A 27,125-nucleotide genomic window follows, 5' to 3' on the forward strand; every position below is an offset into this window, starting at 1 on the left:
GGGGGGCTCTCATACAAACGAAATACAAATTTCCTCATAACTCTAGAACTAATCAAGCAAATGGAACCACATTTATCATGTGGGTGTTTTTGTAGGCAAGAATATTTTCTATGGTATATTTTCTATGGATTTCCCCACTTTAAGAGGGGGGCGGGGCTCCTATACAAATGAAAAACAAATTTCCACGTAACTCGAGAACTAATCAAGCAAATGGAACCAAATTTGACATGTAAGTGGTTTTGGACGCAAGATTTTTTGCTATGGTGAATTGAGACCCCTCTCTTCTTTAGAAAGCGAGTTATGGCCCATCTCCCCTTTAAGAGGGTGGGCTTCCATACAAATGAAATGCAAATTTCCTCTTATCTCGAGAACTTATCAATCAAATGGAACCAAATTTGGCATGTGGGAGTTTTAGATGGCAGAAATTTTTTCTATGGTGAATGACGACCCCTTCCCCTTTTAAGAGGGGAGCTCCCATACAAATGAAATTCAAATTTCCTTATAACTTGAGAACTAATCAAGCAAATGGAACCAAATTTGGCATGTGGGAGATTTTGGAGTCTTGAATTTATTTTACGATAGTTAGAGACCTCTCACCCCTGTGGTAGGGGGATATGGACTCTCATACAAATAAAACAGAAATTTTTGCAAAACTCAAAAACTAATCGAACTCGAGAAATTCGAGACTCTTCCATAAAACATTAGTCAATACAAGACCACAAAAACTATCTATAGTAACACTAGATCATTCAGGACGAGACGGTCGCGAGTGATGCCGGTGACCCGCCGTCGGAAGCGCCGCTCACTGGGGGGCTTGCAAAACTCGAGATTGTGACAAAGATCATCCGAGATTCATGATTTATGTACAACACAGGTTAATTTGTGGCAATACGAAGTTTGTCGGGTCAGCTAGTAAATAAATAAATGAAAACCCTAGTCATACAACTCTAACAAAGAAATTTACAGACAACTATCTTTCGGAAATCTTTTGAATTTTTTTATAATGGTCGTTTTTACACGTATGTCTACCGTTCCTCTTTTCCTCTGCTGGGGCCCAACTGATCGAATCAAGCTATAATAGGAGCCAATTAAAACCGGATTCGAAGTGTCGAACTCAACTTGTCCTCCCAGGCCCTGTGGATCGAAGATACTGGTGTACTTATGAACCACAGCGAAATGGATCCTATAGCCTGGGTAAAGAGGAATGGTACACATACTTTATAAGCGGTCATTAAAGACTTCTTTCCCCTTCACGTCTTGTCGCACTCTGTTTGGATACTATAAAAACCTTTGTTTCATTACTTTCTTCTACTGTCTCCTCCGTCGATTGTAACAACTACCGTTAAAAAGTGAATTAAATGTACGAGGTTAGTCTAATCTTTCGAAGAAAGAAATTGAAATGTATTTCAATTCATCAATGACAATGAGAGATTCTCTTCGTGTTTCCTCTCTTTCGCTTTTTCCGGCGATACTAATGCTTTTTAACACATCACCTTTGCATGAAACGGTTACCGGAGTCACTAGTTAGCTAAATGTTTTGAACATTTCCTTTTCTATGCATTTATGTAGCCGTAAAAATCGGAAGAGAGGAGACGCGAAGAGAATCTCTCATTGTCACTTAGGTCTATTTGAAAAATTACCCGGGAATTGTTAGTTTCGCAAACATCAAAAATGATTAAAACAGATTCCTTTCACGAGGAAATACACAAAAGTTTTGCATTCAAACCTGACGCAGATCAAAATAAAAGTATAAAAAAATCATTCAACGCATTCTAGAGTTTATCAGTATAAACACCAACTGATTTTTACTGAAAATTAATTTTAAAATGTCAAGCAAACGATTGCGAACATGTTTTGTACAGAAATAAATTAAAATTTATTAAAAAATCGCATCTCCGTGAGTGACCGGAGACACTCGTGGATAATTGTTGTTCTCTCTCTCGTTCTCTATTTTTCATTCTCTTTCTCTCTCTCTCTCTCTCTCTATCTCTCTCTCTCTGCACTAGCCCAGTAATTGTCCTGTACTCTTAACAACCGGTTGAGGAGGAGTGTGTCGATCAAGAAACGGCCATAAGTCATAAAAACTTCCAAATTCATTTCGAATTTCAAGTCCAAACTGAAGTCCAACTTCGAGTTCAATTTAAAATTAAATTTGTTTCACATTCCTGGGGTCAATCCCGGTGTAGTGGTTAGCATTGGTTGCATCATGGTTAGCAGCAGCACCCAAGTTCAAATCCCAACCGAGAAACCGTGGGTGCGAACTTCACCTGCCATTGCCTCGATATATTTTTAGTCTATTTATGTCTCAATTTTCCAGTTTATCTAATTAATCATTATTCGCATAAGATACTACCTCGTTTTTCAAGTTCAAGTACAATTTGAGTCTTGTTTCAAGTTAAATTTCATTTCTCATTTTAAGCCCTACACTGAATTCAATTTCCAAGTCCAATTTCCAGTTTCATGCCTTCATGCCCAAATTTAAATTCCAATCTCATGCCCAATTTTAAGTCGAAGTTAAAGTTTAATTTTGAGTTCAATTCCGAGTGAATTCAAGTTTAAATCCGAATGCAAGTTCAAATTGCAATCCAATGTCGATTTTATGTCTAATTAGAAACTTAGTGTCAGTCCTCTGAGGTGCGCTGTCCCGTTTTCTCTATGAAATTTAATGAAAAGAAAATTTTCAAGGTGTCACCAGTTTCGCAATACTGGTCCACACTAAAGTTTTTCATGCACTGCAACGAGTTTTGCAAGTGTGTAGTTAGCCATCAGCCACGGTCGTCGCTGTCAGTGTCACTCGTCATTGCAACCCGAGCAGTTGATACCGATCGCTCGCGAGCGTTCACACTCTTACCCGCGTGTGTAAGCGAGGGCGTAAGATAAAGAAGCAAAGAAGAGGTAAAGCAAAATCTGTATCCATTACATACAGACTAGTGTGCCACTCGCGCTGACAAACTGTTGGCAGCTCACGTGCTATTGGCTTCGTGAGCGGATTGTGCAGAAAGACGCTACGAGGTTGTGCGCTAGCGTGTGTGGAGGTAGCAGAATGTATGCACGCAGTACCAGCGGAGGTTTGTCGTACGTTTGCATCAGTCGAATATCAGTCGAGTTGGACGTTGGAAAGAGTGAGTATCGTTTGCTTCTCGCGCGATTTGCAACAATGGGTGTAGCTCGGAAGTCTAGAGTTTTTAATTTAATCTGTTTTTTTGTAAAGATAGTGACTTTAAATAGACCGGCCATCCTGCGATTACTTAATTTTTTTAGGTCAAAACATACTTCTAGAACCATCTAGAAGCTGGGCACGCCAGTGTAGACACCTGCGCACCAAATAATCCGAGCTGATCTTTACTAGGGCTGTGGTTTTTTTTATTTTTTTCAACACATCGATTATAAAATGGAATGAAACAATTTGTTTTTCAAATTAGTAAAATAATCCACAAAGGCAATTGACTAGTCCGCAAGCCGCCCGTACATGAAGTTTTCCAATAGAGTTGAAATATAATTTAGTTCACGGAGGCTTACGTTAGTGGTTGAATCTTTTTCGGCATTAGGTCACTTAGAGTAGCAAATATGGCCGTCGCTGTGTTGGTCAATGTCGAAGAAAACGATTGAAACTGTCATGTCTTCATTCTACGCCGGTCTCACGAGTTGGGACTTTCCACAACGACAACCTGGGGTAATTTGCTATTGAATTTATGTCTACATGCTTACAAGAAAAATGGCGTTAGCACAAGACGCAAAGTTTGCTGGTCATGGAATTAGGGCTTAGAATCAACGACAACCGGCCCCGATTTTCATAGAAAATCATCTCAAAAAATAGTCTGGTTGATCGGGCATGAGCACAAACAAAATTGTTGGTACATACCGGTGTCGTCGTTAATCAGTCAAGTTTTAATCATAAATCTGGAATGCTATTGTGAAATTTCCATCATTGAAACTTTTTTCAAAGGTTACCAAATTTTTGAAATGTTCGACGCCTGAGAATATTGGAATTGCTGCATTTTGTGTGTCCAGCACGATCTATAAACACGTTTAACGATGTATAATTGATCTTTCCAATAACCTTAGTGGAAAATTTCGTATAAGCTAACTATCGAAGAGGTAATCACAGACGATAATGGTAATCATAGTATATTATATTAACAAACAAACGAACTATATGACAGTTTTATGGCACAACTTCTTTTAAACGTTAAAGTATATTCCATCAAGAAGAAAAGTATGCAGCGCATTTTGTTAGAAATGTCGTTGAAGAAACACGATTCAATGTAACAATGAATGAGACGTGACGGACAAATAGAGGATTTTCGCTTTATGAAAGGCCTGTAATAGGTCTCTTGCCACTCTCATGCATAAACATAAACGCACATACATACATACAACTTTTTTCCTCCGAGTGCCATGCCATTTCCTTTCTTGATGGTTTTATATGCAAAACTTGTCACGAAATTTTCCGCCCGTTCAATTGTCTGTAGCAGCGTGGTTTACTACTTCTTTCTTCGCACAGAAAAGAACGGGAATCAGTTCAACGCCTAACCAACATTCTAGCCACCGCGCCGCTACCAGGCCTCTGTTTACTTCGTTGTTAGGCAATAAGGTCGACAACCGATGTTCGGGATACGGCGGCAATTTTTTCATAGCGCTATTTCGTAGACGTTACATTAATACTTTGTTTATCAATCAGTTACATGACAAAGGCAAATGTAGAAACCCGTGGAATAATGATCCCAAAACCCCATCAATACAAATAATCATGCAGTGAACACTTACCTTAATGGTATTGTTATTTTGGCAGCATGTTGCTTTTATACAATTACTTTCGTCGGTAGTGGGGCAGTCTAGGGCACAGCAGTCCTGTGTAGCGCTACCGTTTAGACTATTCGAAATTCCGTCAGAGCCTATTGAAGAAACATTAAAATGAATGCTCGAATATTATTTGAATCTTCCAGAAATCAACCTTACCCGAATAACTATTAAGCGCCTCGATTTCAACAAATTCCGGCTGAATGGTGGTCGAGTGGATGCCCTCATTGTGGAAAAACTCCTTTACCTTTTCGGCGATTTTCATGTACTCGGACAGATTTCTGCAACGGATGTGAGCGGAGGCGATAATCCGGTCGCCAGCCAGCTGCCATACGTGGAATTCATGTACGGCGAGCACTCCATCTACTTTTTCCAACAGCCGACGTTGGATCGCGTCGACTTGAATGTGAGTAGGAACAGTTTGCAACAGGATCAGCGCCGAATCACGTAGCAGTGGCCAAACCGAATGCAGTATTAGGACAACCAGCAGGATCGACAAAGCTGGGTCCATGTATAGTTTGTATTCCCACTCAGTGAATCGTACAACCTATTGATAAAAAATGGGAAAATTAACAACATGCAGCGGAACATTGACTGAGGAAACTTACGAGTGCACTGATTATCACAATAACGCTACCCAGAGCATCGCTTAGCACGTGCAGGAAAGCGCCACGCATATTCATCTGCCCCGAATCATGAGAATGTCCATGGTTCGATACTTTTTTTGTGACAGGATGCTCGTTCTAAAAATCATAAGTATACAACCATTTATGACTTCGCTTAGCGTCTTTGATCATTCAGTCAGTTATTCATACCTGAAACATGAATGACTTATTCTCATTGTCGTCCGAGTTGACTACGTGGTTTAGATTGCCGTGAGAGCCTAGACCGTGCTGGTGTGTTAAACCCCCATGAGAATGCATGTGGCCACCTCCGTGTTCTGGACGGAACGAAGCAAAAAGAAATAAAACTCTTTACAAGTTCATTCATTCATTCAAGCGTGTGATTGATACGTACTGTGCAGCAGCAGTAATCCTAACAGATTGACTAGAAGTCCGATGAAACCAACCCAGATCAGCAGCTCTGGCTCGTGTATGTGTTCCACTTCGATAAATCTGCAAGCACAGAATTGACCCCGTATTATTATTACAGACATGTGTATGTTATCGTTAGCATATGGCGCAGATAAAACAGCGGAATAGGTCTATATTTAAGCTCCGATAGTTTTGTTATTGATTTTCGAAAAAGTGCTCACCTCTTGCAGGCTTCGATGGTTATGCTGAAACATAACGCCACTAGGAACACCGCATTGACCAACGCACCCAGTACTTCCGCTCGCGCCCAGCCGAATGTATTTTTAGACCACTTCTTTGGTGACATCTAGTTGCAAGTAGAGTACAAAAGTTAAACTGTGCCTGATTGAATAAGAAAAGCAAAACGGTCGTCATACCTTAATTGATAGAAACGAGATCACAAGAGCCGCAATGTCTCCCAGCATGTGAAAACTGTCGGCTACCAGGGCCATCGAGTTGGTCAGATAACCGACGACTATTTCCACGAAGAAGAAGAACACGGTTAATGTCATTACCGTCAGTAGACGGCATTTTTTCCCGCTGAACTTGGCCATTTCGGGAGACTTAATTGACTACTTAGCAGCTAATACTTTTCTTAAGACAAAATGTTCCTCCACAAACAAAGGAGGACGTATGTAAGTAACACCAGCTATAAAATACGGTTCATCGATCCTTTGAAGAATAACTGCAAAAGAAATAAAAATAAAATACATTTTAGCGAAAGTTCTTAGAAATTAATCACAATATTCGTGCTGGTCTTGCTGTGATAAATCTCCAAACTAATGATTCACATTCATGCCGTATAATTTACGCGCTACCGACTGATGGCGCGTGTAAACAGTGGCCAAACCGTCGGCTTTGTGCGCAGTTGGGCGTGTGCATGATTTTGCATAATACACATGTAGGTCCATCTTTTTCGACCGTTCAAGTTTCGTTTCGTGGCAAATTATTACATCTACGTCGACGCTATTATAGAGTGGCTCACTTTACCATGCTATTGTTACAAATTGAGCTGCTTCGGAATTGGGTGAATTTATTGTTTGCAAGATATAGATGAACGAACGAAGACGAACGAGTTAAACTCAGCAATAGTGTTCGAGAAGCGGAGGGGGGGGGGGGGGGGCGATTGTGCAATATCATATAGCAATGATGGGACCAATCTAAAGCGCGAATTAGTTTAGATGTAGAACGTGATGAAATGCTGGTCCAGCAAATCAGCCTGTGAGAATCGAGACTGTTGTTGTAAGAGTCGCAGCGCCCCAAGCAGCGCAATTGTTCTGTCACTAACAGTTAATTGTGGACGTCTAGTCCCTTTGTACATTCTTGTTTATTTCTAGTAGAATGCCACCCACTTTGTAAAATAAAAATTCCGACCTTTACCCTGCGATTTTCCAGATAAGTTGAAAAACTAATTTTATTAAAAAGGAATTTTGTTTAGTTTTTAATATGAATATGGATATTGCAGTGTGATGGAAAAGAATAAAGTTGCAAGTTTTTATAAATCAATTTTTATCAATGTTTTATTCATTTTACGGTTCTCTGTGTGAGACCCATTAACGCATCCGTCCGGAATGCAAGCTAATAAACTATTTTGCATTCTCGTTCAATAGAAAGCGTGACTAGACTTGTTTGCCTCAGGAAATATCACCCTAGCCAGTTGATCCTAGATCAGGTTAGGGGTGATACAATCACGTTCATCATTTATTCAATAACACTACTTACGAGGAGAGAATATAATTTTATACATTTTTTCGATGACTTCATTGCTCATTAATCATATCGCAGTTACTTCCGCGTATTTCCGTTCTCTTTTTACCTGTTCACTCGAAATTAATTCTAATTTAAAAAACATTCCCGATAATACGGATAATTTCCGGTGTCCTTTAGGTATCCAAATTAAAAAAAACGCGTAAATTCCAAAATTCACGTAAACACCACAAAAATACCAAAATTCACGTAAAAAACTGCCCAAAAAGCCTTCAGTGTATATCTTTTTTTAAAGAAGTTATAAGCAATCGAATTTTGTCACAATTTTGTCTATTTTAATCCCACAATTGTCTACCCTCATTTTGTTTGTAGAGGTTGGAAGAAAACTATACTGATAGGTACTTCAACGTTTTGGAAACCAACTGCTAAAAAACCAAACGCGCTCCTAAAATTACGTTCATTTCGCTACATATAGGCTAACTGTTTCTAACTTGACGAACCCTTTCCAAAATAAGCAGGACTTTTCATATGCAATACACGCACCTTGTGTTTACAAACTTCAAGGCCGCGTACGATTCAATCAAGCCAAATAAGTTATGAATGATTGTGTGATTGAAAATGGTTTCCCAATAGTTATGTTTAATTTGAATTGGAATTCAATATCACCCCACCGAGAAATGACAAAAAATATTAATCTCTTTTGCTCATTGATTACAATATCATATAAGGATATCTCAATCACAAAAAAAATATCAAAAGGTGGATGACCTTTTCTTTTCTATTTTTAACCGAAATAAAGAGCTTTTCCTATCTACCGCAAGAAAAACACATATATAATGATTTACCATAACAGTACTATCCCTGTGGTTTGCGCGTGGCAAATCTTATCCGTCGAAGTATACCAGCATGCAAGCACGCTTATCACAATGAGAGTACTCAACTTAAACACTTGAACAACACCCACTCCTGCTTCTTCTAAAAAGATTGAATTGTGATAGCAACAATGTAGTGGCATCCCGATCAGGTCACCATACCATAATTATAACCATTATTCATTGGTCTAAATAAAATCTGTTAGAAAAAGATTCTGAAATGATTGTAGATAATGTTAAATTCATGCATCCAGAGTCATGTATTAAAAAGAGTATAAATATTTAAGGCACAATATATAATCTCATTTTATTAAAATTACTATTATTATTCAAGGCCAATCAAAATAGCAAACAAATTTTCAAAAATTTGTGAAATTCATGACCGTATCTGAAATGTACAAGATAACTCGTTTATACGTTATCTGCCTTCCAGTTGGCCGCGAGGTACGACGCTGGTTTAACAAGCCAGAGTCGTCGTATGTTCGAATTTCGGTTGGGATAGGCTGTTAGAGTCAATAAGATCGTAGCACTAGTCCCGCACTGGTCCTGTACTCTAACAGCTGGCTGCGAAGTCTGTCATAGAAAAAACACAAAAGGTCAAGGTCAAGTCGATAACGGAATGTAGCACCTAGGCTTTACTTTGCTTTTACCTCGTTTATAATAGTTCAACAAAAGCCCCGGCCCATAAACGCGTCATTGCTCACAGAAAAATTGTTGTTCCTGTAGTGAGCGAGGCACGAAAGGAAACGATGCCAAATTGACATACGAAACCACGCTTGCTCTGTAAGCACCAGTTATATTAGACTAATCTCAATATTCTAAAATTTTCTTTTAATGCCAATAATAATCAAACAATTGTCAATTTTATATAAATTTAATATAATGGTAATGTTACCGTTTAAACAGTCATAAGTTGGTAATGTATATTTGCCATATAATTTATATGACGAGTTCAAAAATTTGGTCACCACCGATTGGAGATTCAACGACGCATTCAAGCTGGAAGTCGAGCTTACCTTTCCCTCCGCATAACGCTTTGATCAAGGAGCATACGACCCCGCACAAAGCTGATGATGTACAAAACGCTAAACAGATCAGTAGTCCTCTACGGACTTACACTTGCCACATTTGAACGCAAGGTGTTCCGGACTATTTGTGTACTATTTAAGTACAAAAGGAAAGGGCAGAGTGGCGCAGGTGTATGAAAAACGATCTGCAGACGCTACTTGGATAGATCCACATCGGAAACCTCGCGAAAGTTAGGAAACGACCTAGGGCTAACCACGTCGCAAGGATGCCGGACGCCTGTGTAGTGAAATCCGTTCTCCTCAAGAACCCCACTGACATCAGGCATAGAAGAGCCCAACGTGCTATATGAGTCGACCAGCGTGAAGCCGACTGACGTGTGTCGAAACGCTTAACGAGTCGGCGACGAGCAGCCCAGGACCAAGCATTGGAAGAATTCTTGATACGGCAAGAGCCACCCGGCTCTAAAAGTAAACAGTTGATAATTTATATCGGAAAATATTATTCCGCTAATCTGCACATACGAGATTTCCACAAAGTCCCTAATTTGATGAGCGTATCCCCTTACCAACACTAATATGCAGAGATAGAGCACCCTACACTGTTGATGGAGGCTGGTACCGAATGACCGAATCATAAACGACTGAATTTCAATAGCACACACAGAAGGCCAAAATTTCGTTTGGCCGAATCACGAAAGGCCGAATTTCCTAGGAATTCCTAAATAACTATTTAATAAATAAATATGAATTGGCAAGCAGGGTATGAAATGGGGAAGGCAAATGAGGAGCGTCCAACAAGCCATACCACGCCCCCACCTAGCGCCTCCACGTGGCCATACCCGGTAATGCTCTAATAAGTAGCCAAGCTAGGAGGTGCGATGCTGGGTGTTTTCCTGCTGCGGCTTTGGCGCGCCACACGGCCTTGCTAATAGGTAAGCCTACTATAAGTTATTTTAATTACTTTTTTCGTTTTAGCTTATAAAGCATCTCCTGCCATATAGTGCAAACTTTGGCCAAAACGAATTTTAATACTGCACATGAATACCACAAGAAAACATTAATTATTGGAAGACTTATGAAAACTCAAAGGACGCAACTCTATTCCATTCGAAGGACTGCTGGTGAGATTGTTCTATTTTTCCCATATATACCACATTTCATCATAATATCATATTATTAATAGAATTACTATTAATATCACATATGTGGAAGCCTGGATGATGAAGTGGATTGCCAACCAGAAACCTTAAGGTCTGAAGAAAGAATTATACAGTGTGGCACATATGCATTCGAACAAAAACAAAATCATATACCTATTTTGGTAAATAAAGGCTTTATTTCGAATTTTAGTTTTAGAAGTTGCTTACCCATAGATACAGAACGCAATAAACAATCATTACTCTATTGAATTGCCTTATGCCTGGATAACTCGCTTCAAACACTTTTTAAAGTTGTTACATGCGGCACGCACTACTTCCATCGGAATATCATCTCATATCTTGTTGGCAACTAAATTAAATTCATCCAAATTATGATACTTATAATCCTTGAGTTTCTGTTGCATGAATTCCCATATACAAAAATCCAGTGGGTTCAAATCAGAAGAACCTAGAGGCTATTCAATTCGCCAGATTGGCTTTGCACCACGGCTGCACAAGATTTGTAGTTTGGGCTAGAGCTCCATGCTGCTGAAAGCAGTAATATTATTCACCATACATTCCCCGAACGTAAGGCATCAAATTTTGTTCTTAGACCATTTCTAGATAGTATTTTGCGCTAACTTTCACACTCTTGTCAATAAATACAAGAGGAAATTTTCCTTCCTTTGAAATGCCTCCCCATAGGGGCCGTGCAATAATTACGTAAGGTCTTTTTCCTCATTTTTGAACCCCCTCCCTCCCCCCTATATAAGATTTTGTAAGATTTTGGCCAATCCCCCCTCCCCCCCTTAAAAATCTTAGTAAGATTTTTTGAAACATCAAAATTCAAGTTTTATTTAAAAAGTTAGACATTGAAAGAATATTGAAACAGCTAACAAAGTTCAAACAAGTTCATAAAAACCAATATTCAAACATATTCATAAAAAAAAACAAACAATATCAATTATCTGTTGTAAATCCCTTTATGGCCCACGCATGAACAGAACGTATTTCAGCATTGAGGTTGTCAATAAATGTTGGTGTATGTTCAGAAACTCACTAGCGTTCACTTAATTCGCATTGATCCAATCTAAATCGTCTGAACACGTGTCCTCGTCATGTAGTGAACTTCTTTGCCTCTTCTAGATGACACGCGACATGGTCTTATGTTGGAATTGGCACTGGGTTGCGTCTAATTTACAGATCTGTAATGACCATCCGCGATTTCCTTTGAAGCAAAATACTGACCCCACTCTGGTCAGATGCGGCAGGCAAGATCTTTGAGAACAGAAGAACAATACATCCCAAGAAACATTTTTGTTGTGTAGTAGCTTATCAAGCATTTGTTCCATTGGTGCAGCTATACATTAGTTGAGTAAGCTACTTTTAAACAAAATCATGATATCATAAGGGATTGCGACTGCCTTGCGGGATTGGGATAGGCAATTGCAACGAAATATGTTGGAATAATTGCATAAACCGATGACAGAGGTGTCGTGAACCGAAGCGACTGGCTTGCGTTCATCCGCCCGTGCTCTTGCTGCTGCTAACCAGTAAGCGGAAGGGTCCGCGCCGCTGGTGGGTATCAGCCACCTTTTACTGCGGCGCTTTCGAACCCTTCGGTATTGCTACCGGTGGATCTCCGCTCCTGTTGCTGCGGCAGTACCTTTCAGTCCGAAAGGCGTCCATCTGCCCAGCTATCGGTTTAGCCACCGATTCTGCTCCATGGTCCATGGTGGGATGATCCTCCAGTTGTTGCCTCTCCAAGGTTCGTCACAAGAATGAGCATTCATATGGATGACGTCCCTTTATATAGCATCGCTCGGCAGCTGACGCGCCGTTGCCATATTGGACTATAATACGTTGCATTGACAGTGTTGTCAGAGCAGACCGATGTGAATCGCTTTATTATTTTTTTGTTTATGATGTTTATTCATCATTAATTATTATTATTATTCTTATTTCCCACAAGAGGCTCTGGAACAAGTAGGCCAACTGCTGTTTCCTTGAGTGGGCAAGGCTAAAATACTCAGCAGGTTGCTACGCATTTCCTTGCAGCATGAAAGATTTCGATACTTCACAACTTAACTCATCAATTTAACAAAATTTGTAACAAATAACATGAGTTGCTATTAAAAATGTAACTTTTTCATAATTTGTTCGCGTGTGAAAATCTTACGTAAGAAATGATTAAACCCCCCTCCCCCCCAAATAAGATTTTGTAAGATTTCGCGGAACCCCCCCTCCCCCCATTATGCCTTACGTAATTAGTGCACGGCCCCATACCATGACTGCTGATGAATTTTACATTACGTTTGTGCTTTGGAACGTCCACGATCAAAACCGACCACAACCGATCAGGTTAAGCATGATGGGAGGTTTGAAAAACAAACAACTTCTCATCAGAAAAGATCACTTCGGAATCACCGTGCAGGATGGATTTAACGTGTTTCGAATGCTTTTATATCCAGATCCAAAAAAATTTCAAAATTCGACGAAGAGTTTTCCTTTTGATATTCAATTGAACTGCCAGTTTCTGTGCGGACCGGTCGCAACTGCGACATATTCGCCTTCGAACAACCTTTTTGGCCTCTGCAGTTCTAACGCTTTATTTTCTTCCGGTATTTTACGGGTGTCAACAGATCCCATCTCGACAAACCTTTGTAATATATAGTCTTTCTATGCCGTGATGTTTAAGGCCACGAAAAATAGTGCCACATGTAGCACCGTTTCGGAGTTTATTTATTATCAACGACCGTAACTCAAATTCTGGTACGTGCAAACCGAACGAGCCACCATACAAAAATGAAACTGCTTCAAGTAAGACTTAAGTCATGATAACATACACGCATGGTCTTAGTTTGATTGTATTAATTGTATATGCCGCAGCAAACACAAAAAGATTTTTGTTCGAATATATATGTGCCACCCTGTAGATCTAGGACCCTGTAGAGCTACGATGCTGGCCAAACAAGCCATTCGTCGTATGTCGTAGTCTTCTTCAAGCTTCTATTAACAAAATAAAAAAAAGTACGTTGATTCATTTCCGAGAAAAAGGTAAATAAAATTTGTAAATCGTGCTTTTACAAGAGCAGCATTTTATTACATCGAATTTGTGTCATGCCGCACTGGAATACTTATGTGCATGATCGTTTTTCAGTCACTTCCTGTGGTCGGATCATTGAAGAATTAGTATCAAAATAAGTTGGAAAAAATGTAGAATCGAAATCTGAAAAAAGTGGTTTTTACCATTTTTACTACGAAAGTCAAGTTTAAAATAAATAAATTAAATTTTGTTTCCCCTGACAATCGAATCCCCGGATATAGGAGTCCGGTCAGTAATACGAAAAAAAATCCACAAAACTTCGCAATAAAGGAAAATTAGAAAGAAGTGATGATTCAGAAAATTATTCACAACTAATACGAGGACAACCCACAATTAGCACTAATTTAGCATTGGTCTACAAGCAGTTTTTAACCATCTTCCAGAGGAAAGAGAGGGTGTCAAAAGAGTGTGATCTATAATTTAAGAGATTGAGCAACACAAAATGATTTTTCTATACAAGATAATTCTTCTTCACATACACATACAGCAAAAACAATTCGCTATCTATAGCTGAAACAACCTGTTTTTTATTTATTCGAATTTAATTTAAAAAAAAGATAATGTGAATTCATTTTTTATGAATTTGGGTAACAATAAAGAAAGGAACTCATTTCTTCATTTTCTTCAGATGTTCACATTGTTAAATGTGTTCACATTGTTCTTAAAGTTTTGCTTTAAAATAGTAGTTAGATACAGTTGATTGTAAGGGTTTTCTTCAATGTATCACACAAGCAAAATCATTCTTGGATTTTTTTAAATTAGAAACTTGGCAAAATACAACCGCAGAACCTTATAAAATCCCACTGACATATAGTACTGTACTGCACTAACCTTGACCAACTTCATCCAGCGGTAGACGACGATAAGCTAGCAGTTAAACTTAAAACCCAAAAATAGTATATCAAGCTATTACTACCTCATTTATCCCACATATCGGCAAAAGAAAAAAAAAGTTTCATTGAGTCATGGATGGGACTATTGGAGCAAGACGATTCTTGTTGTTAACCGCAAAATTACATTCATCAGTCAGATATTTAATTGCTTCTAATGAAAATCTACTGTGTGGCTAGACGACTATTGCAATATTTTGTTTTTTTTTATTTAATAAAACTATTCGAATATTTAGAATAGCTTTGTGGATCTGATTTGCTTAGTCAAATCCAATAATTCCAAACCTGGGAACGTGAAAACGAACTATAAAACGATTCACCGGTATCAGTTGAGATTAATATTCTGGCGGGCACTTCACATACACTCGTCCATCATCAGATATTACTAATCGTTGCTGTCTGTGACGTAAAGACGATTGAATTGAGACGATAGACGTGTACCTGTATCTGTGGGTCACCGGCAAAATCACTATCAGACGAGTAATAAACACATGGCGAGGCGCCCCGCGTAGGTACGTACAGTCGATAGCTAATGTGGACTTCCCCGACCCGAAAGAAGCTTGAGAGGCGTCTGCACAAAGTTGCCTTGCCACTGATGATGTCACGCTTCTACTTCTGTAGAGCCGACAACGACACTCATTAGAGCTGGTTCAGGTAGCTTCCGTTCGTCGGGATATGACAAGTGCACTGTGACGTAAAAGGACATTCATTATCGGTGTCTGTTTATGCAGCACAAAGGAAAGAAAGAGTCTTTAGCAATGCTGTTAGGTGAATCATAGGAGGTGCAATCTATGAAATATTATGTTGCAAAATAATTAAATAGAAACCCTAAATAATTTTCAGGTCCGAAATAAATATATGGCTCAACCCAATCAATTGAGCATATTTTATTACTGGGAAAACTTTTGCATTATGATGTCATATAACAAAAGGGCCCCTTTAAATACAACGTTGAACTCAATTTGCAACATTCATGCATTTTTTTTTGTCGAAAAATCACACAAAAAACTATAAACAACTGCATTGCAATTTTTTTATTCCCATGGCTGGCCAATGTTAAACAACCTGCACCTGATTCGTTAACGTTTGCAATTCTAAAGAAAAGAATATTCCAACGAACATAATACAGGAAAAAGCGGTTGATTTTATGAGCCATAGCGATGTGATTGTTGTTTATGCGATGCATATGTTCGAAAAACAGGATAAATGCATTATCGAAAATAAAATTTCACTCTTGCTATTGTGTTCTGCTGATGCTATGCGATCAATCATGCACACGGATGCTTTACAAAATAAAATATCCACAATAAAAGACCTGAAATTGGTCAGATTTATGATTAAATTCTCTGGAATGTTCACTATACATGACCTTACACTATACATAAACTTACTTACATTATTTATAATTTCCTAGTTATTATTTTTTCAACTTTGACCAGCAACCAATCCTAATGAAACTAGAATGCTAGAATGTTACTTGACAATGACACCGTGTAAAGTAGAACAATTCACTTGTAATTTAAGCACGCAAAAATATGTACGTGGTTGTATTGTTGGTTTGCGGTATTATATCATAGTTTAAACTATTCTTATCAGTTTATCTAAACAATGCTTGTTGTAGCCGTTGATTCAATTATATATAACACCCCGAACGGATAGAAAAGATCCCTGATTGTGGTTGGATTGGAACTAGATAAATTTACACCGCTATGCTTCGCAATTTATCAAACGAAACTAATCTCGCCTCACCAACAAACGTATGTGCTGCTTCATCATGTGCACTTAAAATTCACAGGACGGCACTTTGGGTGCTCCATCTAACTAGAAGCGTACAAGGTATTCAATACGTGCGCAAAAGCCACCGGGTAGACGGTCAGTCAGCCCCGTACACGATTGTTGAGGCCGCCTGCACATTTGTAGATGTGATTAGCCTCCGTGTCCTGATTACAAACTAACATCTAAGAACATGTGCTTCACAACTGGATGTTTTTTTGCAGGGGGAATCATATTGCTAAGGGTGGCTCCGGTTTCGTTATCGTGAAACGTACTGCGGCTCATGTAAAAGTAATAACTTGTGACGTAAATACTAACAACAAATACGAACAAACTTCTTTAGTGTAGAGATAGGCTGCAATTTGCTTTGACAGCATTGCGTTGTTAACTCTTACGAACTGGTATGACCGCTCTACTATGAATCATGTAGATAACCAAATTAGATATAATTGAGTGAAATTTGTAACGAAACTAAGTTATAGAAACTCTGGAATAATAAGAACAAGTAATTGCCAACCTTCAACAGGAGGTACTCTCTGTGACCTTTTGTGAGTACGTCTGCGTCTAGTGGAATTTGAACAATCATCCCCATTAGGCGTAATCAGATGCGAAACCAATTTTTAGGTTAGTAGAGAACAACCAAGTTACATATCGGAATAAAACGTTGATCAGTGTTTTTATTTAATCTTAAATAAAGTTTCATTTTTACCTTTCGAGGCATGTGTTGACGTAAACACATCAGTGAGAATTATGAGAGTGCAAATCTTCCATATTCCTTGTTGGACTGCTTAAACCTGCGTCAGAACTCAAATATGTTGATTATCGAGCCTAAATGTTGAAGTAATGCAATTTATTACCATATCACAACCCTTTGCATCCTTTGGTAATTGACAAAGCTAACGAAAATATGCTAAATACATTCGACCTTTTTCTAACACTCTTCACAGTTGTCTACGAAGTGAGAGAAAAATTGGAATTTTCTGTTCACTTCTTAATAACAACTTACTTGGACAACTTACTACTATGGGCAAAAAGTACCGCCTAATGACGGCGTATGACCGGTCAGTCGTTTTTCTGCCATACCTCAGAAACAAAACACGACGAAGCAATGATCTCGTGTGGAATCCCACAAGGTAGTCATTTGGGACCGTCAATCTTCCTGCTGTATTTCAACCAACGATGTCAATCACATTCTAAGAGCCTTTACAATTTATCCTGTGATGACAATCTGAACATTTACTCCAGTACAGACGAATATGTATGTGGTAATACCCCCAGTATTTTTCGAAGAACCTTAGTTTCGGTGCGTAGGGGGGGTTCATGTCCTTGGGTACGAAAGTAACCCCGTTGGCTTCGTACCACTCCAGGGCATCCTTTGAATGGTGGCACGAAGCTAGATCAGGCCAGAAGATTGTAGGGCCCTCGTGTTGCTTCAGCAGAGGAAGCAGACGCATCTGTAGATACTCCTTGAGGTAGATCTGCCCATTTATAGTTCCGATAGTCACGAACGGCGAACGAAATCTCATATGCTCCTAGGGTTCGCGGACGACATCGATATCATCGGTATTAACCGTAGAGCTGTAGAAGAAGCGTACACGCATCTTAAGGAGGAAGCTGCGAGGATAGGGCTTATCATAAATTCTACCAAAACAAAGTATATGATGGCTGGTGGAGAGCGTGGTAGCCCTTCGGGTGTTGGAACTGCAGGGTGATAGATGGAGATACTTTTGAAGTGGTCGACGAATTTTTTTACCTTGGTATGTTAGTGACATGTGACAACGATGTGAGCCGTGAAGTAAAAAAGTGGATAGCGGCTGCCAACAGGGCCTTCTACGGATTACGTAGCCAGCTGAGGTCCCGTAGCCTACAACTCCGTACAAAACTCGCGCTCTATAAGACGCTAATTCTCCCGGTGGTACTCTAAGGCCACGAAGCGTGGACGTTGAAAGAGAGCGACCGACGAGCTCTTGGCATTTTCGAACGTAAGATCCTGGGATCAATTCTCGGCGGCAAATTAGACGAAGGAGTGTGGCGCAGGCGCATGAATCAGGAAATATACCAAATGTACAAAGATGCGGATATTGTGAAGCGACTAAAATACGGCAGGTTACAATGGGCTGGGCATGTAGCAAGGATGCCGGATGAGAGACCAGCGTAAACAATATTTAGCAGAGAACCCGACGACTTCGAAGCAGGCCATGTACTCGTTGGATGAGCGCTGTTGGCGAGGATGCTAGAACAGAGGGTGTTAGGGGCGACTGGAAAGTGGCAACCCAAGACCGAGTAATGTGGAGACGGCTCCTGAATTCGGCATGGATTAGCATCGATAAGCGGATTATCGCCGAAAAAGTAAAGTAAGTAGTCACGAACGGCGCACTCCGTTTGCCACATGAGCAGGTCACTTGCCAAATCATGTATTTTTTGGCAAACTTTGAAAGTTTGTGCTTCCTTACTTCCTCTGGAACATCAAAATTGTGTTGGGCGGTGTTCTCAGAGTTTCATATCAACGTTTTGTTTTACCTTACCTACGACTCACCCTTGATTGCACGATTCCGAGTGATTTTTTGATGAGAGAGTTGAAGATTGGCGCAAAATCAATTCGCGACGTTGCTTTTCGGGTGACGCCATTTTTCCAATTCTCGATAAAAATACAGTGTAAACAATACGCTCTAAACTACTTGTACCCAAAGTTTCAAGAGAAAATACCCAATGGGTAGTTTTCTACAGCCAACGTTTCTTTGATGGTGCAATTTGATGTCGGACACCCTTTACTAAAACAGGACGGAAAGGATTGAGTCGGTAAAACGCCGCTTCTTACGCCTTGTTCTCTGTGGTCTACCATGGCGAAACCCTTTCAGCTTTTCGAGTTACGAAAGCCGATGCCGATTAATCCACTTAGAGACACTTCTGATACGAAAGAACACTAGAGAGATCTATGTGCTGTTGATACGTTGCAGGGAAGAACTACTGCGCATTAACTGTTTGGTCTCGAGGGTTGGAAGGCGGATGCGACTCTATGGTTTAAAGCTTCTGTCGACTACCGCGAAGTGCAACTTGTTTTGTAGACCTATCTTGGGGCAGAGCACAAATGCCAGAGCGATGGAAGATGAAGATGAAACATTTTGGGGTCGAGCCCTGATAAGTTGATAGCAGTGCTGTTAATATTCATCGGCATAACGTTCAAACTTCTGGATTATCAGTCTACCTTGCATTGAAAATCTGCTTGCTTTGATCAAACGTACATAATAACTAAATGCAGCAAGCATGAACTTCAAGTACGAGAATATAGGATATCGGCGCCCTGTGATATTGTAACAAACTGATATTCACGTTTGAGCAGTGAAAATCAATAAAAAAAAAATGTTGTGGCTTAGCATCTATTGCGTTCAGCTGTTGGACATAAGATTTTTCTCATCATTAACTGCATTTAAAATTGTTTTTACCTGAAGTGAATATCACCTTCTGGATTTGAAAATCACTTTCTGCTGTTCTATTTTCACGATATATTGAACTTGTATCCTATGATGAAAATCACTGTGCAGTTGTACATACGAAACTCAGAGGCATAAAAAGCAATGTATGCTGAGAAAAAAGATTTTCTGTTTTGTTTGAAATTCGGTGATAATTTAAGGCCCTGGTTGATAGTGGATGTGGAAGTGTATGCGTGATTGTGGACAACCAATGTTAGACGGGGCTGACGAAATCCACTTCTTCACTATACTATATTTTACAACTCAAGTAGTACAAGATGCTCAGAGAAAAGCACATTTATAAATTCGATCTATCTACCATTTTTCCCCTCTTCTTCATCATCATCATATTTAAGATAGTAGATAGCACAAAGATCTCAGTGTCAGTTCGTGGAGTCCGCGTGGGGCCGAAGTGCTTCCGCTACGGGCATAGGCGTGTCGGCTATATTTGGGGCTCTACCTGTGTTTAGTGGGTGGCATTGCCCATCTCGTCGGGTAGAACCGGCGAGATTTCCCTTATACTCTGATGATGACAACACAAAATGGTCCGGCAAAGAGTTTTATACACTATCAATCGACCAACTGGATAACCCGAACAAAAGAGCAAAAGAAAATGTCCAGCAGCCTTTGTAAATTACAATAGGCTGCAACGGACCATACAATTTGATACAAATGTAATTCGTCTGCATACGATAACTTAAATCAAATACTCAAAGGTGTCATCGAAATGCAGTGAGAAAAGCAATGGGCCAATATTGCTACCTTGTGGTACACCCGTTTTCAAATGAATTATTTAAATAAGTGTCACATGTAGAAACGCAAATTTAAGTAACCGAGATATTTTTCCATTCAATTTTACTACTGTGTATAATAGAATTAAATGACATAAATTTAAATTTACGCACACACCCAATTTATTTATTATAACTTGAGCAGCACTTGCAGTTTTCAAACGCAAAAGATGTAGCAATCAAAAAAGGACATCGACTCGAGTGTATCAAAGAATTACATTGCTCAATTCTGCCTATAAGGTGCTTTCCCGTAACCTGTTCTGTAGACTGAGACCGTTAGCGGAGTCTTTCGTCGGCGAGTACCAAGCTGGTTTTCGTGAGTCACTCCACGACGGATTAGATGTTTACCCTGCCTCAGTTCTAGACAAGTTCCGGCAGTACAACTTGCAGACTCATCATCTGTTTGTGGACTTTAAGACGGTGCACGATTTAGTCAAACGAAGTGAGCTTGTGGCAGATAATGCTAGAGCATACTTTTCCGACGAAACTAACGCGGATTCGTGCGACGCTGAATGAGTCAAAATCATGGGTTAGAATAGCTGGTGAGACTTTCGTTACGTTAGATGGATTGAAGCAAGCGAATGCATTCTCTAACCTGCTATTCAACATTGCATTGGAAGGTGCAATACGAGGAGCAAACGTGGAAAGGAACGGGACTATCATTACGAAGTCTCACATGCTTCTTGGTTTTACGGATGAAGTCGTTATTACCGTAGAGCAGTAGAACAGGCCTTTAGGCCTTTTAAACGGGAAACAGCGCGATGCACAGATTATTCTGTGTTTAACAGATATTTGAAAGAAATCGCCTGTACAGAATCTGTATGCATAGAATATAGATTTTCGCCAAATTACACAGAGTAAACAGATTTTTGAGCTTTTACATGAGAGTGAAAGAGACGGAAACAGTCAGCAAAATGACTCTCTATCTCTTTCGCTCTCATTGTTTTGCATTGGACAGATTTTTGCGCAGATATTTTTCCTCGCCGTACAGATTGTCAGATTTTTCCAACAAAAAACACAGAATTATATGTGGCATCCCTGATTGGGACTTATCATTGACACCGGCAAAACGAAGTACCTTGGTTGCTGGCAGAAAACGTGGGAGTTCACACAGTGTTGGTGCCGAGATGGAGCTGGATATGGAACGGTATGAAGTAGTTGAGGAATTCATATACCTTGGTACACTCGTGACATGTGACAACGATGTAAGCTGCGAAGTGAAACGACGAATTGCAGCCACGAATCGAGCTTTCTATGGATTACGTAACCAACTAAAGTCTCGTCGTTTGCAAATTCGCACAAAACTGGCGCTCTGCAGAACACTACTCCTCCCGGGGGCCGTTCATGAATCATGAACGCTAAAGGAAGCTGATCGACGAGTGCTTGAGTGTCAAATTCTGCGATCATTGCTAGATGGAAAATGGAATGTGACGCAAACGCATGAATTGCTAGCTGTATCATACTTACAAATAGTGAAGGCAGTATAATGTGGGTAGTACAAACCCTGAATTTTTTAAAAATTTGTTTTTGTTCAAAACTCTATGAACGTACAATGTAAAAAATTCTTTGAAATTCTGGGACCTTTCAGCTCAATTTGCACGATACCCACATGTTAAGTTCCAAGGATCTTATTTTGCCCCAACTTATCAAGAGGTGCAGTTTGGGCTATCGCGTATTTACCAACCAATCCTTTATGAATAGCAACAACAAAGTAAAATATCGCCAATACGCTACCACTCTAGTGCAAAGTTTGGACGATGCCGCCAGCAGCGGGCGGGAGCAAACCGCGTCACGTCTGCTGGCGAGCTTTAAATTTTTTATTAACGCAATCGATTGTATATTTACTACAAAGCAAGGTTGACATGTCTCTCCGATAGCCTTGGGTGGTTGACTGAATTGACTGAAGTAGGACTCGGGAACGCCGAGCTTCTGCCACTTTTTTACTTGATAGGGGTGTGTGTTTGCGGGTTTGATTTGCACGTCGAATGATTGATCTATACATGCATCACGTAAACGAAGGTATCTCCATAACCGTTTTATGAAGTATTAATTATCAGCAATATAACCAGCAATAAAGTTCCTAACGATCTGAACTGAACCACTGAACCGCTGATATCAGTATGCCAGATTATCTGGAATGTGCAATTTTTAGAAGAGCGAACAAAAAGCGTACACGTGTATGAGAATAGGTTGGTTTTCGCGTCCTCAACTATGTCTAAATGGAAAAAACAAAAAAGTAACCACAACTCCGTTTCAGTAACGTTGAACCCATACGTATCATATAAAAAATGCTGCTCAGCACATTTTTGTAATAATATGTCCAAACTTGCAAGACTGACATTATATTCATTCCGTTCTCTCACACGATTGCTTCAATGTTTTTATTGCATGTACTGTGTTGTGTCTTACAATGTTAAGGCTAAAGATGTTCAAATTGATTGAAAATAATGACTTTTTTCACCAGAACTTGAAAAGTAGTGACCATGGGGTCACACCATGGGACCATGTGACTTGAAGAACGAGAAAAATATCTGAAACGGAACTTCTAAATATTAGTAGATCCACCTCAAAATTGCAGGAGAAAATTTTAAATTTTGTATTCAAATCATATATTGATTCATTTTTTAATATTCAATTTATATTTCAACCATTTCAACAGTGCTGGACACGCTCGATCGTTTTTGAATATTCCCTGAGAATTTCAAGTAATAGCAAACAAGTATTAGAATAAAATTTAAGTTCCTCCTACTTTTTTACTTTTTGTGTATGTACTAGTTAATTTTCAATAATGAAAATAGTGAGTTTTGAATCTTTCAAGCTAACCAGCTTGAAATTAGTGACCTAAAAAGTGAACAACTTCCAGCCTTGCAATCTCATCACTCACAAATCCAGATTATCACATAGGTATCTATCGTATCAACCACCGGTAAACGAGTTCAAAAGACTGCATATAAAACAAACCCAATAAAAGCAGTCAAATATAATGGGAGAAGCATAAAGCAGTGCCATATTCGCTCGCATACCAATTAGAAACAATTAAAACTTCTCTATGGCTTATTCAAATAAATATGATGTGTACGAACCACCGTCGTTAGCGATCGCGCCCGTTGTCTGGCCGGTGGAATATCCATACGCAATGAAACAAATGGAAGGAAACTCCCCCATTGACGAGACTGTTTTAATATTCGATGAATAACGCATGCACTGCAGAAATGCCACGATCAATGGCGATCAATTGTCGAAAGATATGCGCTCGCTCTAGATATTCGACAAAAGAACTAGGGTTGTTTTAGGAAAACCGTTAGAAACCAAAACATCTGCGAAGCGTTTTTTTGGGTGTTTAAATCAAATCAATCTAGTACGAGCTGTTTGCACTTGTTGGTACACAAAGAGTGCTCTTTGTGTAGCACTCAGTGTAAAACGGGAGTGGGCCTTAAACACAAAAGATAGAACAAAGCTTAGTTCAACAATTTTGCAGATAATAATAAGCTCCATGAGTGCCCCCTACATAACTTTTTCTAATTTAGCTTGGCTACGGTGGTACGGCCAAATAAGGAAAATCGAAGCGCAAAAAGCAAAACAGCCCTGCCTGGGGCTACATTCCGTTTCGAAATTTTGACCGTCTGATTTTTGTTCGACATGCTATTAGTGTTATAGAACAATTTCGGGGCTAAGGGCCACGACCTATAGGTTCTAACACAGCCTCTCCCAGTCGAGATTTAGAAGTTTTTAACGAAATCTCCTGTGGTAGCAAATTTCTTTAGCATTACTGTAACTACCCACTCAGCCAATTTTTCTGTTGGAGAGCCCACTGTTAAGCTTCAATGTCAAATGAAGATTTTCTTAGCAATTACCCAACAGAACAGAGGTATCCTAGCAATCAAATAGGTTTTTTGTTTCCAATTTGCTTGGAAACCAAAGTTTTTTTATACACTTCTTTTTCATTTCGAATTTAGGCTAACAATAGAATGGTTTAACGAAATTTTAACTACCATTTTAAAGCTCATAGGTCAAATAGTTTTTTAGACATTTTTGGAGGAAAGTCACATCTTTATTATACACTTTTTAAGCCATTTTTTAGCTTACAAGGTGTATCTGCAATGTTCGCTATGTTTAATGCAATAGAGTTAAATGAAATTTTCTCCTAAATTTCTCGAACTTATTTCTACAACTGTAAAACAACATATTCTTTGCAAATCATTAATATCTTTTCAAGCACCTATGCGTAGCTGTGTTTGTGGAACTTTGATTGTTAGGCGGACCCAGCAAATACAGGTCGATAGAAATTAAATTTAGCATGTTTTGAAGCATGAAAAAGCATTCTTTCCTGCTCTCCAAAAACTTGGCATACATATGTTCACCTGAATCACACGGTCTGAAATTGATTGTACGTGTTTGACATATAAGCTATACGCACTTGTCCCCATTCACACACTCTTTGTTTCCTAACTTTTCCACAGATTTGTGTCATACTCTACTTGTGTGAGCGGGTGGTAAAAACATAACTTTTTCAAGAGCTTTCCTACTTTGGAGAGTCCAAAAAATTTAATGAACAATAAGATCTCAATTTTCTTTTTGTATGTCAGTCAAATTTAATCTTTACTTACCTTAAGAAGAATGAAGATTAGAAAGCAAAGGAAAACTAATAGGTTACGTTGAAGCGGTTCGCAAAAGACGAATGATTTTTTCCATCTTTGTTCTCTGCTGGAAAAAGCTCCAACGTTCTCGAATTGTTACCATTCACTAACCACAGTGCTGGAAGTAGCTACCGAATATATATATATCCTATCTTAGCTGAGCTGAGGAGAATCACTATGCCAATGTTTTTTTTCGGATGACTTTCCTTTCCTTGTAGGTATAACCCTTCAGATAACTTTTTTATTATCAACTTTTGAATCAGCTCTAAAACGCACTCTTTTCTGCTAGCATTACGTAGCTTGAAGCAATTTAGCAAATATTAAAGTGCTTAGTACCGCGTGCAAAATTCACAAGGGTAACTAACACACATAATCACTGACTTTACGAGCTCGCTGGTTGCTTTTTTCACGAGTTCCGGAAATTGATGACGCTCCCTTCCTTTGATTGCTTGACGATTTTCCTGTTTGATTGAGGTTAATTCTTAGTCAAATTTGTTGCCTAGGTGAATTGGACTGCCCTTCCAAGCAGCTACGACAAAGCAATTTAGTCAATCCATTTTCTCGACACGTTGGGTTTTATCACCATTCACCACACATTATCAAATGGCTCATCTTCACACAATTGTGATCCAATTCACTATCAAACCGAATTAAGGCTGTCATAAAAACCAAACCGACTATCGTTATCAATTCCTTCGCATGGCAAGCTCTGATTGCGTAGTTCGTCCTTGGAGCAAATCGAACTTTTGTATACGCATTTACATTGCACTATACACACTATCCAAACAGTTTAGCTCTTCTCGAGAGAAAGATATCCTCTATATGTCAATGTCAACTATGATGTATTTGCATGACCAGCTGAGAAACAATCACCTAGCGCAATTAAATGGGCAATTTCTACCTGCTTTTTCTATAGTGTAGAAGATACTACACGCTGGTCCTCCTGAGGGCGACTCACTTCGGCAACCCCACTGGTAGGTAGGTAGGCAGTATCAAACCTGCCAGGAAATAAAATACAATCCGAGAACACACGAAACGGAAAGGTTGACGTTGAACACAGTACTGTTACGATTGTGTGTGGTTGTCTGGCAGAAATAATTTCTCTATGCTTGGTGTTCACTGATTTTATTGTGTTGTTGGGTTTGGTGCCTCTGCCTGGATGCAAGACGGCTCGCTCGCTCTATCTACAGATGTTTGTGGCAGCCTGACGGCAGGGTAGAGTGAGTAACAGATAATACTCATCGGGTCGGGTGCCGTGTCGTGTGACTGAATGGCAGCAAAACCCTATACTGCCTTGACGCACCAAGCACCACACCGCACCACTATCATCGATGTACACCGTGGAATGATGATAACGTCGACCAAGCACGTTCGACTGACGTTTGGGTTTGTTTCGCCCGTTTGCTGATTCCTCGATGCGCTTCGGCGCAGCACAGTGGGGCGAAGCCTTCAATATGACCGTTATCTTCAAGTTATGAATGGTGAAACCTGTGAGATATTTTCAATAATCCATGAATCAATGGTTCAATCCGAGATGGTGAACTCAATATGGTATTGTTTCGCAGCGCTTGTGGTTAAACATTTACATTCATCTGTGCCATTAGCGCGGGGCAGAATACAACATTGTTTTGTTATAAACATATTTATAAATAAACTAAACTAAACAATAAACATCGCTCTCTCTAAGTTAACCCTACGAGCACGGAGAGGTTCTAGGTTAATCAGTTGACAGCGGCTTTAATAACTCCGGAAAACGGAAAGGGTTTCTTCATGGCAGCTTTCGCAAATCGAATCTAAGAAACCGAAGCTGAACTAACTCAATTCTCTCGGCGTTGTAGT

The 27,125-nt window shown here is 39.5% G+C and overlaps 1 protein-coding gene across 2 annotated transcripts in view; it reads right to left on the minus strand.

The window, feature by feature from the left end:
* Positions 1-26,562, minus strand: part of LOC128738784 (proton-coupled zinc antiporter SLC30A1) — a 41,500-nt gene extending 14,938 nt beyond the window's left edge. Inside the window, exons 1-8 of one of the 2 annotated variants that reach the window (XM_053834160.1) lie at positions 26,188-26,562; positions 6,251-6,558; positions 6,056-6,180; positions 5,818-5,915; positions 5,616-5,740; positions 5,409-5,543; positions 4,960-5,347; positions 4,768-4,895 (exon numbers count right to left, since the gene is read on the minus strand). In XM_053834160.1, the coding sequence (XP_053690135.1) occupies positions 4,768-4,895; positions 4,960-5,347; positions 5,409-5,543; positions 5,616-5,740; positions 5,818-5,915; positions 6,056-6,180; positions 6,251-6,427 (1,176 nt within the window). In that variant the 5' untranslated portion in view covers positions 6,428-6,558; positions 26,188-26,562. Of the gene's footprint in view, positions 1-4,767; positions 4,896-4,959; positions 5,348-5,408; positions 5,544-5,615; positions 5,741-5,817; positions 5,916-6,055; positions 6,181-6,250; positions 6,559-25,256 lie in introns of both variants that reach the window. The other variant, XM_053834159.1, reaches the window with a different exon arrangement.
* Between the last annotated feature and the right edge of the window lie 563 nt (positions 26,563-27,125).

This window comes from Sabethes cyaneus, chromosome 2 (assembly GCF_943734655.1).
Source record: "Sabethes cyaneus chromosome 2, idSabCyanKW18_F2, whole genome shotgun sequence".
In the NCBI taxonomy this organism is placed as follows: Eukaryota; Metazoa; Arthropoda; class Insecta; order Diptera; family Culicidae; genus Sabethes; species Sabethes cyaneus.